The sequence below is a fragment of the Gossypium hirsutum genome, chromosome A03, assembly GCF_007990345.1.
Source record: "Gossypium hirsutum isolate 1008001.06 chromosome A03, Gossypium_hirsutum_v2.1, whole genome shotgun sequence".
NCBI lineage: Eukaryota > Viridiplantae > Streptophyta > Magnoliopsida > Malvales > Malvaceae > Gossypium > Gossypium hirsutum.
Window position 1 is genome coordinate 18,882,711 of NC_053426.1, and position 16,724 is coordinate 18,899,434.

The 16,724-nt window shown below is 32.2% G+C and overlaps 1 protein-coding gene across 1 annotated transcript; it reads right to left on the reverse strand.

Annotated features, from left to right (window-relative positions):
* Window positions 1–4,275: 4,275 nt before the first annotated feature.
* On the reverse strand, window positions 4,276–9,325 carry LOC107886108 (protein IMPAIRED IN BABA-INDUCED STERILITY 1). Its single transcript, XM_016809946.2, has 8 exons — window positions 8,299–9,325; window positions 7,623–7,907; window positions 7,102–7,419; window positions 6,765–6,992; window positions 6,319–6,416; window positions 5,260–5,851; window positions 4,977–5,109; window positions 4,276–4,726 (listed from the first exon to the last, which is right to left on the reverse strand). The coding sequence occupies exons 1-8, from the start codon at window positions 8,719–8,721 to the stop codon at window positions 4,707–4,709; spliced, it is 2,097 nt and encodes a 698-aa protein (XP_016665435.1). The 5' UTR covers window positions 8,722–9,325; the 3' UTR covers window positions 4,276–4,706.
* Between the last annotated feature and the right edge of the window lie 7,399 nt (window positions 9,326–16,724).

Sequence of the window (16,724 nt, forward strand, 5' to 3'; positions counted from 1 at the left end):
TAGCTAACGTAGCACCGGATACATCATCCAAGAAGGGAAAAGAGAAAGTAAACGAAGATATCGATTAAATTCGATAAATAGTAGTTTGTATTTCTATAAACCGAGCTTAATCGTTATTGCTATATTTGATATTTATATTGCATGAAAATGTGAATGAGGTAAGTATTCTTACCATATTGAAATGAATGTGATTTTGAATACCCTATTAACAGTGTCGGGCTAGTCGGATATAGTTGACATGTCATAGGAATTGGAAGTATTGGGATATTCCGACATTGAGTCGATGAGACACTATGTGTCGACTACTGTTAAAGTTCCGGATTTGTTCCGATGAAGCACTATGTGCTTATCTCGGAGTGTGGGTTGGATCCGTGCATCCCTCAATGTCTGAGTTATGTTAATAATGGTAAATAAAGTAAAGATTATTAAAGTACTGATTGATTGACTGTTATTGAAATGATGATTGATATTGAATAATAGCAATAATGTGTTTGAATTACCATGTTTTAAAGTTGATTAAGCTATTGTTTATAGAAATACCACTGAGAATATTCTCAGCGTAAGGTTTGTTTCCGTGCGCAGGCTAGGTACGAAAGTATAAGGACTCAGTATACAAGCCGATCCCCGAACTCAAATTGGTGAAGTTTCTATCTTTTTGGAAAATGGCATTGTACCTAGGATGTCTTTTGGTCATTTTGAAAGTACCTAAGTTGTTAAGTGATATTTTGATATGTTTTGTAAATGTTACCAAAACCTTAAGTATGGTATATTTTTGATATGTTAGTGAAGAGTAATAAGAGGAAGTGATGGTAAATATTGTAGAGAGAAGAAATGAAGATGTTATAAACTTAGTTATCAACATTTTATACTAAAACAGATTTGGACAGTAGCAGTAGTCTAACTTTAATATATTTTTATATGAATAAAATATTTAATTGAAGCTTAATGAATATATTTTTATATGAAGAAACAAAATAGGTAAAAGAGTTTTATTTTATGAGATATTTATGTTTTGGTGAAACAGGGTTAGAGTAATTTCTGGATTCCCTATTCTGACTTTAGAAATTCACCATAAATTGTGTATAAATAATTAGGACTCAAACTTTATATGTATGGATTCCTTATTGAGTCTATTTTTAATTGAAAAAACGGAATAGTCATTGGATTTCTTTACAGAGAGAAAATTGATTCGTAGTGAATAGGGGTCAGAGTAGCCGAACCCTGAAACAGGGGAGACTTTTACTAATAAACTGTACTAATTGGCCTGACCAAAAATTCTAGAAAAAAATTAGTAAGTAGGTATATGAGTCTAGTTTTAGGGAAAATTTACGGAATTGGATTTTGAGTTTTGTAACTCGAGATATGATTTTTTTAGCGACCGTGATGCAGATGGATAGTTTATTACGAGAATTGTTTAAATGCTAAAATAAGTTTTGTAATGTCTCATGCTCGACTCTGGGGACGGTCTCGGGTAAGGGGGCGTTACAATAAAGGCGTAGAAGACGGTGAAAATCTACAACCCCTTTGGTCGAGCACTCAAGTCATGGGATTATTTTACGAAATGACCTTGGGGCTGACATGTTGAGTGTTGACCCCAATGCGACACATGCACTTGAGTTGCCCGAGTATGAAGATATACTATTTGCTCATCGGTTGATGACATCTTCAGAAATGAAAGATTTGTTCGTAGGGCAGTGATTCCCAAATAAGCAGGACTGCTTACATGCCATCAAGTGGTACAGCACGAAGGTGTCAGTGGACTACAAACTCATCAAGTCTACATCAACATTATATGTTGGATAATGTTGAAAGTCCGGGAAAGGTTGTCAATGGCAGATTCGAACTGTATTGGGGCAGGGGACTCAATAGTGGTGCATTTGGAAACTTGAAGAGCCCTATACATGTACATCTGCACGTATGACACAAGACCATCGCAAAGTGACTTTTTAATTTAATCACTCTGATTAGGATAATTACTCGAATTCGTCTAATCCACTGACTTTTTTTTTTCTTTTACATTTGACTAAAGTTAATGAAGTCGTTATAATTAGTTCAAAATATATATTTTTTATTTGTAACATAAAACTAAAGTTTGTAAGTTTTCTTTCTTTTTTTTTTTTCTCTTTTTAATGTTTGTTTACCCAAAAAAGTAATAAAGATAGTTTTGACTTGTTTGAGAATATACTCATTAGTTGTTTGTTTCCATGATTCTATGACATGGGTTTTTCTTAATTTGTGATTTAAAGGTGTGTTTTTTGGTGTTTTGGATGTGGTGAAGGATGTTGATGCAGGAAGAAGGATTTTGCAAAGGAAGGATTACAACAGATATTTTGGAAGAGATTGAAAGAGAAGATCCAGTGAAATGGACATCCATTTAACCTGTATCGTTTCAGCAGGACCGTAAATCTATGTACGGATGATCACCATTCTGTCCAATAAGTCGACAGGTATGCTCCTTTCATATCTGCAAAAACGGACATCCATTTGACACAGACTAGAACCAAAATAACTCAAGCAATGGATATGATATCAAGCGAAACTTATAGAAAAATAATATTCATCTTGCAGCAGAGGTTTAATATATTCGGATTCTCAAATTGCAACATGTAAAACTATGCTAACCCTCTAAAAGCTGCCGATATTTCAAAAATTCTGACAGTTGCGTTACAAATGTCTCTATTTGTAGCCAAAATTACTGTGAGCTCTCTAAAGCGCGATTCAAGTATGAAAAGCACTCCCTGTCCAGCATATGCACCTACTAACCATGATTTAGAGAACATAAGCATGCATGATGTGTAAAATGCTTTCAGCATGTGCACGGGTCAAAGAAACAAAATAAGTTTTCGCTGTAACCCTTCCTTTGAAACATCTATCTTCCCACATCAAACATCCTAAACATCAAAAAACAAACCTTTAAATCACAAATTAAGAAAAACCCATGTCATATAATGGATGGCTTCTCAAACAAGTCAAAACTATCATCATTTTTCTCTGTTACTTTTCCCAAGAAATAAACAAGAAAAGAAAAAAGAGAATTATAAACTTTAATATTATGTTGTAAATAAACAAAAAAAAATATAATTTGTACTAATTATAAAGAATGCGATGAGAATAGAGTGAAATGCACATGATTAGAGATACTTGTCGATTTGGCTCTTCCTTTACAAGTAATTGTGGAGTAGCTTGTTCGATATGTTAAAACTTAGACATTTTAGATGATAGGAAGAATACTATTTCTAGGCAAATATCGCAACAAGGATCATGTCATGCATCTTTCTCTACTAAAAGATTTTGATACAATTAGTTGGAGGTTTAGCTATTTGGGTGCAGTGGTGGAGTTAAAATTTTTTTTTAGGGATTAGAATTAAATTATATATTTTTTACGATAGTAAAAATACAATTTCATCATTTTAATAATCTATATATTTATAACTTTTAAAAGGTTAAATCAAATTTTTATCATTTTTGAGAGGCCAAAATATAATTTTATCATTATTAACTTAAAATTTTATAAATTATAAAATACCTAAATTAAAAATTCACTATTTTACGGGGGACCATAGCTCTCCTAGGTCTCTACTACCCTCCGTCATTGATGAATTTGTACAAGACGCTTTTCAAGGTGACTGGAAATCACATCTATAAAACAAATGACCATTGTCTATTAATGCTTTATAAACTTGTGAACCTAGATATAAATGCTTTTTCAAACCTGGACTTTGATATGAATGTCATGGTTGGCACCCATCCTTTTCTAGTAATGGGAGTTCCCTCTCAAACGAATGTAGAAGTACAAATGATTAATATTATAATAACGTACCATTGCATTTAATAATTGAACATATTTAGAAATCAATTGAATTAGGGTGTAAATATATTGGTAATTACAAACTACTTAAGTTTGACTAAAAAATCTCAAACCCGATTCAATAATTATTGAATCAAGCTTGAGTTCAAGCAACTTCAATTATTGATCGAGTTGATTCAAGCTTAGTAAAACTCAACTTAAACGGCTTGCGAGCATTTTTTGATATATAATATATTTTTAAATTATGTTATTACCATTAATATAATATTAACTCTAAACTTAATTATTAAGTTTAGAGTTAATATTAACTCTAAACTTAATTACCATTAAATTATGTTATTACCATTAATATAATATTAACTCTAAACTTAATTATTAAGTCAAGTTCTAACTCGAGCTTAAATAACTACAAACATAATTGAGCTTGAGCTCGAGCAAATTTGAGTAGAAAATCCATATAACATGAATTAGTAGAATGTCAAATTTTATATATAATATCATAAATTGATATCGATATGAACCAATGATCATAAACAAGATAGCTCTCAGAATCAGTTACTATGAACCTATACACATTCTAGTGTCTAACTTGATGAGCAGAAAATAATGAAACAAAAATGGAAGAAAAAGGAAACAAGTATGGTTCATTGCAGGAAGGGACTGAGAAGTCACCTAAGGTCCCTCTCCCATTAGAGGCTCTACAAAATCATACACGCCCCCGTACCATCATATTGCAGTTTCTGAGTTTCGTTCTTTGCCGCTTTGGAGCACAAGGATCAGTTCGAGGTTGTTAATGGCATGCTTTTATAGACATGGTGGTCAACTTATCGCTGCTGCAGTTGGAGTAGAGGAAGAAGCTTCTTCGTACCCCGCCATTAGACATGAGAGTAGCTTAAGACTATTTCCCATGTTTTTTGCCTGCAATGCAAATGATTAATCAATAATGCTGGCCTATCTAATCTTGTTCAAACACATGAACTTATGAAGAAAGAACTCCGTGCCAAACACATTTCTGTATTCAATGGACTGTTCTCAATTATACGTAAATATTCGGTAATTCATAAAGCTAACAAACTAAAGGCGCAAAAGAGCTGTCACAACTGGTGAAACAAATCATTGATTAAAAGAATAGATAACTATATAGTGTTTCTGATGTTATTTATTATACCTCTTTGAAACCATGACTTACGAATCGCTTGGCGGATCTTTCGTTCATGTCGTTCTAAGAGTTCATCAACTCTGTGAGATTGAGACAACAAAGGCCCTGAAAACTCAACCTTGTCCACTTCATCCTGGGAATCCTGTCAAAAACAACAATATATATAATTCGACCGACAGAGAAATTCTAAACAAGATTCTTCATGAACTGAATAATCTGCAACAGATGTTTAAATTAGATTTCAAGAACAAAATTTTAACGTAGTTCCTGGTCCTAAAATTTACGGACATACCGGATTATTTCTCTTGGCCGCCATTTCCTCTCTTCGATAAAGTGCCAATGATAGCTCTTGCGAGTGGTATCCATCAGAAGTATCAAAAGAATCTGGGTGTTCGAACTGGCTCCACTGTTTCTGCATGTCACGCTTGGCAGCTTCATATGAATCATGGCCTCTAGAATCAGTTCGACCTCCATTTATAACATCCTCATTTTCATGCCGTTTCAAATCATTATCATTTCGTGTATGTAATGGAGCAGAAGGTTCTAAAGAACTGAAAATGTGACCTCTTGAGATAGACCTACTAAGTGATCTTCCGGATGCATCATCTTTTCGTCTTCTTGCCCATGCAAAGCCACTCGATGAAGCAACTTGTAATGGACCAGAAAAGGGAATATCACCTTGGGATTCATGCTTTACATGAGAAGTCTCTTCCAGTGCATCAGTAGATGGATTTGACGCTCCCTCATTGTTAGTAGCATTTCTTTGCTTTGAGATTTCATGGTTACCATTATTCCGAGAACCTCGAGTATCTGCGGCAGCACCAAGGGGTTTTCTTATTGGCTTTCTTGTTTCAGGCCGACGAACTCTTCCGCTTATCTTTTTCCTGAGTAATTCATTGAGACAAGCTCATTTAAGACGCTAATGTAAAGTAGTAATTTGTTGATGATCACAATTGCGAAAGTACTGTAAAATGCAACTACACTTTCTCCAAAACCTTGGGAAACAAAAAAAAAGGAGCAGATACATGAACACAGGATTAAGCATTTCCACATTCCATGACAAACTCATTGAAGATGATACCAAATGGTGTCGAGTCGTATATATGTGCGTATATAGTAGATTTGCAGATAATCGTGTAAGTACTATAACATGCATAAGTTGACTAGGCATTCTCTAAAACCTCAGAAAAAGAAAAAAGATCAGACACAGACATCAAGCAGCAAACCATTCCGTCTGCCGAAATCTCCAATAACTGGGGTAGCGATCTTAGAGACTATTGATAATATTTTATGTTAGATGCTTAATCTAAATCAATGTCTCCATACACACATTTTCAGAACACGTTCTCACCTGTTTGCCTCTTCACGATGTTTTGCATCTATCTCTTTGCTAGGTGGATATACTGGCAAGCTTGATGGATCACATGCGTAAGGCTTTGTTGTGAAATACTGAAAATTGAAGATTAAGAAACAGAATTATTGCAAAATGATGGAAGAAGTACTGTAAAAGCATGCATGTAGTGGATATTGCGTTTGTAATGCTCTAAAGAAACACTAGCTGATATATATAAGAACAATAAAGACACATTATAAGTAGTTTGTAGCCCCAAATTTTTTGTCCATGCTATAGGCCATCAGTACCATTTGTTAGCACCGCACCTAAATTCAAGGACATTTAGTAGTGTTATTCTAACAACACCTATAGTCGGTTGCTATCAGATTAGATACTTAACAAGGGAGAAGAACAAATGACAAAATCGAACAAGCAATGATGACGGTGATACATTGAATAATTACCTCTAATGCAAGAGCTGAGGAAGCAGTTCCACGCTTGTACGGCTCCACTGAAAGCAAAGTTTCTACTAGGTTAACAGCAGTTGCCGGTAAAATTTTAAAAGTCTCCTGAAGACAACTATTGTAAGGTTGTTGTGGTTTGAATAGAGTTGCATGAGGAAGTCTGGATTTTTTCCAGTAATCGTCGGGTGGGGAACCGCAGAGCTTAAAAATTTTATGCAGTTGTTCAACCTGAAGAAAAACAGTTACTTTCATTAGTCTCTGATATATATATATATATATCATAAGGAGCACTAGAAAGCAATGAAGAGAAGCAATGATCATTAGACAAGGTGCATACCTCAGTTCGTCCTTGCAGGATAGGTTTCCCGAGAAGAAGTTCAGCAAACACGCAGCCGACACTCCAAAGATCCACAGCTGCAGTATAATCTGTAGAACCCAACAAAAGTTCTGGGGGACGGTACCATAAGGTTACAACACGACTTGTCAACAGTTGCCGTTTCCCTGAACAGTAGAAGTTAGCCAAACCAAAGTCGGCTATCTTTAGGATTCCTTCATTATTTACGAGGAGGTTTGATCCTTTAATGTCACGATGCATTATACCCCGTGAATGGCAGTGATCAAGTCCTGATAACAACTGCTTCATATAGCATTTAATCTACAAAACACAATCAATATTCATTGTCAAAGATACATTTTTCTGTTCTATTTAAGGCATTCAAGTATCTGCATGTCTTCTTTATTTTTCCGTGTCATCTGTATCGGATACTGACATCAAAGTCCAAGTAACATATGTTACATACACAAGCTATCCTCAAACATTTAAGACTAACCTTAATGACAGAGGCAAAGTGAACAAACCTGTGACTCGCTGAACTTGATGTCGGGACAAGATAAAAGCCCGGTAATATCATGTTCCATGTACTCGAATACGAGGAATATGCTACATGACATTCGGGAAGTAATTATCCCTTCCAATTTTATGACATTCGGATGGTCAAGCCTACGAAGGATCAGGATCTCTCTTGCCATGAATCGAACACTCTCGGGCTCAAAATTGTCAAACCGAACCTTCTTTAGAGCAACTATTTTCCCACTCTCAAGGTCTCGAGCCCGAAACACTGTGCTATATGTACCTTGCCCTATCTGTTAAACAAACAGATGAAAATGGTACAAAGATTATTACATCAAATATCAGGAAAGGTATGGCATACTCATCTCTAAATATGTAAAAACAGAAATCGGAACATAGTTTAAGAAAAATGAAGATTCCGAGCAACATAAATGACGATCAGAAACATTACTTGAACAACTAAGTAACTTAAAAAGGGTTAACATCCAAATATATGCATATAACATGCATGAATTAAACCAGAAATGTCTATGGGCAAAAAAAAAAAAAAAAACAACAAGAAATGTCTTTATCTACTTGCCATAAACTGAATAAAAAATTCCCTATTAGGGTATTACTAACAGTAAATAAAATCATAAATAATATTTCTATGGTACCCAAACAAATTAATATACAAAATCTAACCTTCTCAAGCTTCTCAAAAGAGTCGGCCTTGAGTGGAACCCAACCATGGATGGCTTCTCCGGCGACGGCACTAAGCCAAGCAGGCCAGCCGGCTGCCACGTGTTCACCTTCAACATACTTCTGTAAATTCCCCAACCGCAAACTCAGCGAGTCGGATCTCAAATTCGCCCGACCCGAGTCACCCAACTCGTTCCCACATGCTCCCGTAACACCGTCGAAATCACTCACACCACCGCTATTACTATTCTTTTTCTTCTTCTTACCGCTGCCGGCGGTGGTCTTCTTCTCCAGCTCCGAGAACCCGATCCGAGACCGACACGAATTACTACCAAAGCTAACTGTACCGGCATTGTCACGTAAAGCGCCGGAATGGTCTAACGCAGGCGTCACCGACACCGCCTGTTTCGAACTGACGCAACCCATTTTTTAAATTTCAATGGCCGTTGATCATGTGATCAAGAACCAAAGATCCCCCCCAAACTTTCTTTCTGGGTGTTTTCCTTTTTGGCGCCAACCCAGCACACACACACAAAAAAAAAAACAAAGAAACAAACAGTGGGGAAGAAAGGTGAGTTGTAAACTGAGTTTAGAGCGCTTTCAGTCCCTTCAGGATTCAGCTCTTTTTCATTCTTTTTCCCTCTTTCCTTCTTTTAAGAAGACACAAAAAAAAGAATGAAACCTGTTCATACGATAAACATCCATATATATATATGTATATGAAAATCTGTACAGAATATTGTACTTTTATGGGAAGCGACGATTGCGGAAGATAATTGAATGGAAAATCAACGGATTTTAAATGTGGCTGCCGAATACCCACCTTTGATGATGTTTTTTTTTTTTGAGAAATTAATGAATAAAAAAATTTAGAAAAAAAAAGGATTTGGAAAAGGGAATTTGTATTCTTTGTTATTGTTTCTGTGAATGAAAGAAAAAAAAGAACAAAACAGTTGTTTGTCAACTCTGTTAATGAAGTTTGTTTGGTTATCAGTCTGAATTTGACAATTCAAATGAAGCCAAAAAAAATTGTCTGGCATTTTACTGCAAGTGGATTCTTCTTTTCTTAATTTTGTGTACATAGAATATATTTATTTTGTTATTAAAAGAAGTAATTAACGAGTGTTATTAGACAGTATCTAATGTTTCAATTGATTAATTTAAAGTGTTGGGTTGTTGCTGGTTGAATTAGGTATTTGTCAATGAATTTTTTCAAAGTTTCAACTTTTGTTTTCACATTTACAAATTGCACCATTAAAAAAGGCATTTTTTGAAACAACCAATTTTGTTTTCATGCAATTCATAACTAGGGTTTTTCTTTTTTTCTTTTTTATTTTAAGTTTTGGTTTAAATATGTTTGTGGTCCCTGTTTTTTTTTTAAAATTTAAATTAAATTTTTGTATTTTAATTTTGAAACAATGAGTACTTGTACATTTTTATTTAAAAATATTGATGCTTTCTCTTAATTTTACAATTATAAAAGAGGTAGAATGCCTTCTTGATCCCTCAATGTTTAATAGAATTTTTTTATTTGGTCCTTACTTTTTAAAAATAATTATAAACATTATTTTTTATATTTTCAATAAAAATTCAAAAAAAAATTGAAAATTTATAACCTTTTAAAGAATTTCCAAAAAAAAATTCAAAAATTCAAAAAATTTAAAAGTTCATAAAACTATAAAAATATATAAAATGTCTTGAAAATAAAAAAAAATGTGCTAGTTATTTCTTGAATGATAATAAAGTTTCTTCAAAGTTTGAGTTGTTGGTTTAGAACATATTAAAATTGAAATTAAACAAGTATTTTTTTATTTAATTCAAAATTTATATTAAAATCTAATTTAATACTAATTGAACAAATAACTAAATCTTTGAGAGAGACTTTAACATCATTCAAGAAGTAAATAATATATATTCTTTGAAATTTTAAATGACTTTTAACAAATATTGTAATTTTTAAAACAATTTTAGGAGTTTTTGTTGAAATTTAAAAAAAAAATTATTTTAAAACTTTTAAATAACTTTCATGTACTTTTAAAAAGTACGGACAAAATTAAAAAAAATGTTAATATTGAGGATTAATAAAGTTACTCTACCTTTTCATAATTGCAATTTTAAATTCCAAAAGAGTTTAACAACCTTTACTATATTTAAACTTTTTTATTTTTATCGTCTATCTAGGGTTATTTTTGTTTTTATAAATATTAATTTTTAATGGGATGGAGTTAGGGTTTAGGTTTATGTGATTTTATAGGTTTGTTCTTCACTTTTATTAAATATTAATGTTTTTGAAGATATTAAATATTATTTTTTTATTTCTTTTAATTAAAGTAAATTAATTTCGAATTATTTAACCTAATTAAAACATTTTAACTATTTTTATTATTAAAATATTACAACAATAAAAATTCAAATCATAATTAAAGTATGAAAAATAATAGTAATTAAGTATAAACTTTTTATAACATTTTAGTTTTTTTAAATATTTTTATAATAATGGCATAAAAATTTATTTGGCTCTCCAACTTTATAAAAAAAAGTCATTTTAGCCTTCTATTTAATTTTTTTTCTCTTTTAACTCTTAAACTTGCATTGTTTGTCAAATCACCTAAAAATAGATGGAAAAAATTAATGTTTCTTAACTTTGCTAATGTGGCATCCACATGGCAGTTCACAACATGTCATATTAAAAATTAATTAATTTTTTAAAAATTAAAAAAATATTTTTATATTTTTAATAATTTTTTGAATTCTTAAATTTTTAAAAATTAATTAATTACTAATATAACATCTACATGACAATCCACATGTATTTTATATCAGTAAAGTTAATAAACGTTAACTTTTCTGTCCATTTTAAGTGATTTAAAAAATAGCACAAACTTAAGAACTAAAGAGGCAAAGATTTAAATGGAGGGATAAAATGATTTAAAAATATATAAATATAAAAAGCAACTATTTTTTATTGATAAGTTTTAGTTTTATATGATTGAAATATTAATAAAATTACACCACAAAATTGAATAATTTAAACTTTAATAAAAGTATAATTTAAATAATTTTAACTTTAACAAAAGTATCTCGTTAATAAATAAAAATAAAATATAAATAATAAATGGTATTTTTATTAGTTGAAATTCATACTTATATGTATTATAGATTAAACTCAATAAAACGAAGAATCCTTCCATCTAATAAATTTAACCTTGAAAAGAATTCGACTTTCTTCAATTCAACTTAAATTACCATTAGCAATTAAAAATATATTAAATAAAAAAAGAAAAAGAAAAGAAACCAAGGGTTGAAATGGATAGGAACCAAAAAAGGAAGACCCAAATGCACCTAAATTTAAGGCTAGAATCCTCACAATGAACATCCTAATCCACTAGCCTATGATTTGGTCAAGACCCTATGCTTAAAACCAATAATAATTACACTAATGAAGAGTTGGATTTTGCCAGCTTGGGCTTATTATTATTAATCATTACTTACGGAATTTCAACCCTAACAATGGGGATTTACATCTATCTTTATCGTGCTATTTAATACAAACTCATAGGATTACTCAACAACTACTTTTCAACCAAAATGAAAAAAAGAGGAAGATTAATGAAGACTAAAAAAGACTGTAAGGGCCATCCCCCACATGCAAAGACTTTTGCTGGTGTGGGTTAGTTGAAGTGGGGGGGGGGGGGGTGTCCACCCTTTTTTTTCATCCACTTACCAACATTTCTTTTTCTTTTATCAAAATCGAGATCATTTTTATGCATGATTGCAAAAAAGAAAAAATTCTTTTTAAAAAAATCTAAAATTAGGAAAAAAAAGTTTGTTAATTTTCCTTATTTTTTGATTTTTAAAACATTCTATTTAATTTAAATAGTTGAAACTCTAGATCAATTTATTCGTTACTCAATTGATTGAATCAATTAATCTAATCTAATTTTTATAATTGTGCATTTATGTTCAGGGCTGGCACAAAAAGAGCAAACAGTTGTTTTGATCCCTCAAAACCTAATATATGTATATATATTATCTCTCTAAATTTTGTAAAATTATGAATTGATATAATTATAAAATCATATTTTATCTTATTTCTTTAATTTTTACTTATTAAAAAAAATTTCTGACTTTATCTCCTTTAATCATTAATATTCAACATTTATTTATATTACAAGAGTTTGTGTGTAAATATAAAGAGTCATAAAAAAAATTAAAATAAAAAAATCCATATAAAATATTAGTAAAATCAAAAGATGGAGGGAAATGGTATCCCCATGAGTCAATATGGAATGGAAAATATGAAGCAATGGTCGAGCTTCTGCTACAAATTCTAAAGTCAAATTGTGTGTCTATCATGTCATGGATTGAGGGCCAAGTATGAGGACGACATTTTGAAGGTAGGAATTTTCAAAAGTTTAGAGTGGGAAAACTTTCAAGCATCCATTCATCCGTAACTGTCAGCATTTATTCCACAAATTGTAAGAGAAATTTTAAGTGAAAGTAAGATGGAGGACCTTTATTAAATGCTAGAATGTATTTTATTTCTTTTCTTTTTTTATTTAAAAAATAAATAAATTAATCTTTATACATTAAATTGAAAAGTAAATTAACTTTTTTTTATTAAATTTTTTTATTTTTACTGTTAAAAGCTGATGATTAAATAACTAAACAGTTACACGTGGACAGGAACCAGTTTTTAAAGATAAAAATAGATAGAAAATTTAACACAATGACCAGTTTGCTCTTTGATCTAACATACATGGATTAATTTGTCTATTTCTAAGTAAAGGGAACAAAATGCAATTCAACTCTTAATATAAAAGCCTTCATGATACTTTTACTGAAAATTTTACTATGCACTTATAAGGGGTTCATTAGAGAAAAATGCCAATTTTTAAACTTAATTAGCAAATTAGGCCGAATTTTCTCAAATTTAAAGAAATAGACCAATTTTAGAGAGAGAAATAGAAAACGCCTCCTATAGGAGACGTTTTCGTCCAATAGTAAGTCGATGGTAATTTTTGCAATGGTCAAAAAATCTAACGGTTTAATTTCCGACGGCTAGGATTTCTTTTTCTAACTACTAGTTTATGTGCTATATATACGCAACTCATTTTCTTTCTTTTTCATTCAAATCTTATTCTCTCAATTCTCTCAACTATTTTATTCTCAATTTTTCATTCAATTTCTCTCAAATTATTCTTGTCTTAATTTTATATTTCATAATTCCTTTGATTTGATTTTTATTATTTTAAAATGTCAATACCTCTTATTTATTTGGATGGTAAACACATTTCTAGCGTCCAATTATAAATGGTAAGAAAATATTATTAATTTTTTATTTTAATTGATATAATTATTAAGTTGATAACATTATTAATTTTAAATTTTTTTATGTTTATATAATTAGACTAAAGTTCAGATTATCGAGAAGTATACACAATTTAAGTGTGAGGGCACCTCGTGGTATTAAACAACACTTATAAGAGGCAGGATTCTTGCACGTGTCTCGTATGCTCGAGGGGAATAAATTTGAGCCTGCACTTATCAGTGCTTTTGTGGAAAAATAGAGATTTGAGACACACATTTTATCTTCCGTGCAATGAGTGAACAATTGCACTCGAGGATGTAGCATTACAACTCGATTTACCCGTTGATGGGGCAGTCGTTATTGGGGTAGTGGGTGTTGGAGATTGGAGCACAATTTGCGACCAACTATTAGGTAAGGTGCCAGACAAGTTTAGTGGTAGTCGAATAGAGAAGAAATGGTTAGAAGACAATTTCTCATATATCAACGACTCCGTTAGTGCCGTTGAAAGACAACAATACGCGTAAGCATTAATACTGAGGTTAATCAGGGGTCTTCTAACGCTAGATAAATCTCAAAATCTGGTACATTTAAGGTGGCTCTTACAACTAGTTGACTTAAAAGAAACGAAGCGACTTAGTTGGAGATTAACTGTGTTGGCAACATTGTATCGAGAGATGTGTTGGGCAACGGAAGCACAAAAATTAAAATCAGTGGTTGCATACCCCTTCTTCAGTTATAGGCATGGCACCGGCTACCATTTTTACGTTTCCGAGCAAACGCCCCTTATGGATTCTCACTTGTAATAAGGTAAAGTTATTTTAATAATATAGTTATTATAATATTTTTTCCATTATTGTATTTTTGAAATAAAATATTATTTGAATAGGTTGAACATTGACATGAGTTATGTGGGTATATCGAACCAGCTTGAAGATATCAGGCTATTGCTAGATCAATAATCTGAAGCCAATGTTAGTTTTTGAAAATTTCAATCATATAATATTTACATAAGGATTTGAAATTTAATATTAAGTACATAATAAAATTTATAATTTTGTACTGTAGTTTGAATGGATGTCATATTCTGATACGAGAATTTAAAAATGCATCCTGTCCAAATTTTTGGCAAATCGCCATATCTGGTATGTCAAAGTGCCATTGGTAGTTTTTGCAATAGTTGAGATGCACAAATCTGATCGAGTGATGTGTTAGTTCAGTTTTATGCAAAGTATTCTGCTATCACCCTAGAAGCTCGATGGATTTCACAAGATCGACTTGCGGGGGAAAACCGATGAAGATTGGCCTAAATTCCATGCCAAATATATCTACATCTGGGAACATAGGTACGATTTCATACCTATGCGTGAGCCAATTGTCCAACCGGATTTGACAACCTCTTCGCATTACATGACATTGTTTAGACTTGACGATAAGTCATATATATTGTCGGAGGAGGAAAGGAGTAGGTAATGTTGTTGTAGAAAGCCAAAATGACCCCATATGAGGCCACGATCGGGAGTACATGCATCGAGTTCATCATCATCAGCTCCAACCCCAAATACTATACCGATGGGTGCACCATCTTCCAATCAGTATAGTTCATATTTTTTTGTTACTTCCACTAACCCCATTTTTTTTACACAAACACCACATATGCACCATCATACTATGCATCAACACCTTCTCCATGAAATTTTTTGCACCACCTCCATCCCCAGGATCATATTACACGCCACTGCTGACAGTAACACCAATGTATCTGCCATCGCCTATTATTTTAACATTCTATCCAAAACCGGGTTATTTGACACCACCTACTTCTCCGCCGATAGTATTTCAAACACCAACAGCATCATTGTTCTTCAAAGATGGGTCATGTTCGTAACCACCTATTAATACCACGGACGGCATACGATGGGAACCTAAGATGCAAATGCAATCTAGTACATAAGAACAAGATCAAGATCAAGATCAAGATCAAGATAGAGGTGGAAGTGGAGGTGAAGATGAAGATGATGATGATGTGGAGCCAGAATCCTAACTATGACAAAATCCTTCTCGTAACTGACACCCACCAAGTTGTGGCACACATTCGGGTCGACAACGCCGATGAATTTTTTATTTTAAAATTTTCTCATGTAAATCATCATTTAGTTTGTTAACTTTTAATTTGTATTGTATTAAATTTTTTCATCCATAATGTCTTTATTCTAATTTTATCAAAAAAAATTTCTATTATATTTTACATCAATAATATAATTATTTACAATCTACGAAAAAATTTTAAAAAATCATTTGTATTGCATTCTATTGTATTTATATCAATAATATATACTTATTTACAATTTACAAAAAAAATGAGAAGCAATGAAAAAAAGAACAAATTGTTTGTTTACCAAAAAAATAAATAAATATTTTAATTAGGTCTTCTCCTCAATGTTGCCTCAAGTGTGGACATATTAGCTTACTATGCCTTGGGTTCCTACAATAATTGCATAACATAGGCATCTGAATCTTAAGTAGGAAATTACTTCATCTCAGATGATGTGGGTAAGCTACACAAATTTATTTCAATTTCTAGGTAAAATGAAATGAGCGGAGACGAGTTTGAGTTTATCAACACCCCCGGTAGTCGGTTCTCTCGAAAAAAGTTGGGTAAAAACTGAGTTTGTAGAAAGACCCCGTTGATCTTCGGGCTAGCCCTTGCCTATGGAAAGAATGGTGTCTCAGAAAGTTGTTGAATGCCTCAACTTCGGATGATGAATAGCTAGGATTAGGATCAAAACACCATTTAAGGCACATTTTTACCTAATTAACTGAAGCAGATGCAGGATCCGAAGTCTTCGACTCAGGCTCAGACGAACCGAGAGTCCTGTCTATCCTTAGTCCCAATGAAAGAATTATACTTTTTAGCTATACCTCTGCCCATAAAAACAGAACTTTTGGATCTCCAAATACACCACCCACTATCGGATGGACTTATTGCTCATTATCGTGGTCAGAAGATCAACATTTAGAGTTTCATTTTTTTTCAGGAAGATATGCCCTTCTTGGTTCATTCTTGAGTTTTTTTTGCCCCATTTTCCCACTTAGCGGGCTCGGTATAATTAGGATGACT

What these genes read in the sequence shown, in the direction of transcription:
- LOC107886108 (XM_016809946.2), bottom strand. Translation starts at nt 8,721, where the DNA reads ATGGGTTGCGTCAGTTCGAAACAGGCGGTGTCGGTGACGCCTGCGTTA. An exon ending in TCCTGCAAGGACGAACTGAG is followed by an intron (nt 6,993 to 7,101) that starts GTATGCACCTTG and finishes GTTTTTCTTCAG; the next exon opens with GTTGAACAACTGCATAAAAT. An exon ending in CCTCAGCTCTTGCATTAGAG is followed by an intron (nt 6,417 to 6,764) that starts GTAATTATTCAA and finishes TTCAATTTTCAG; the next exon opens with TATTTCACAACAAAGCCTTA.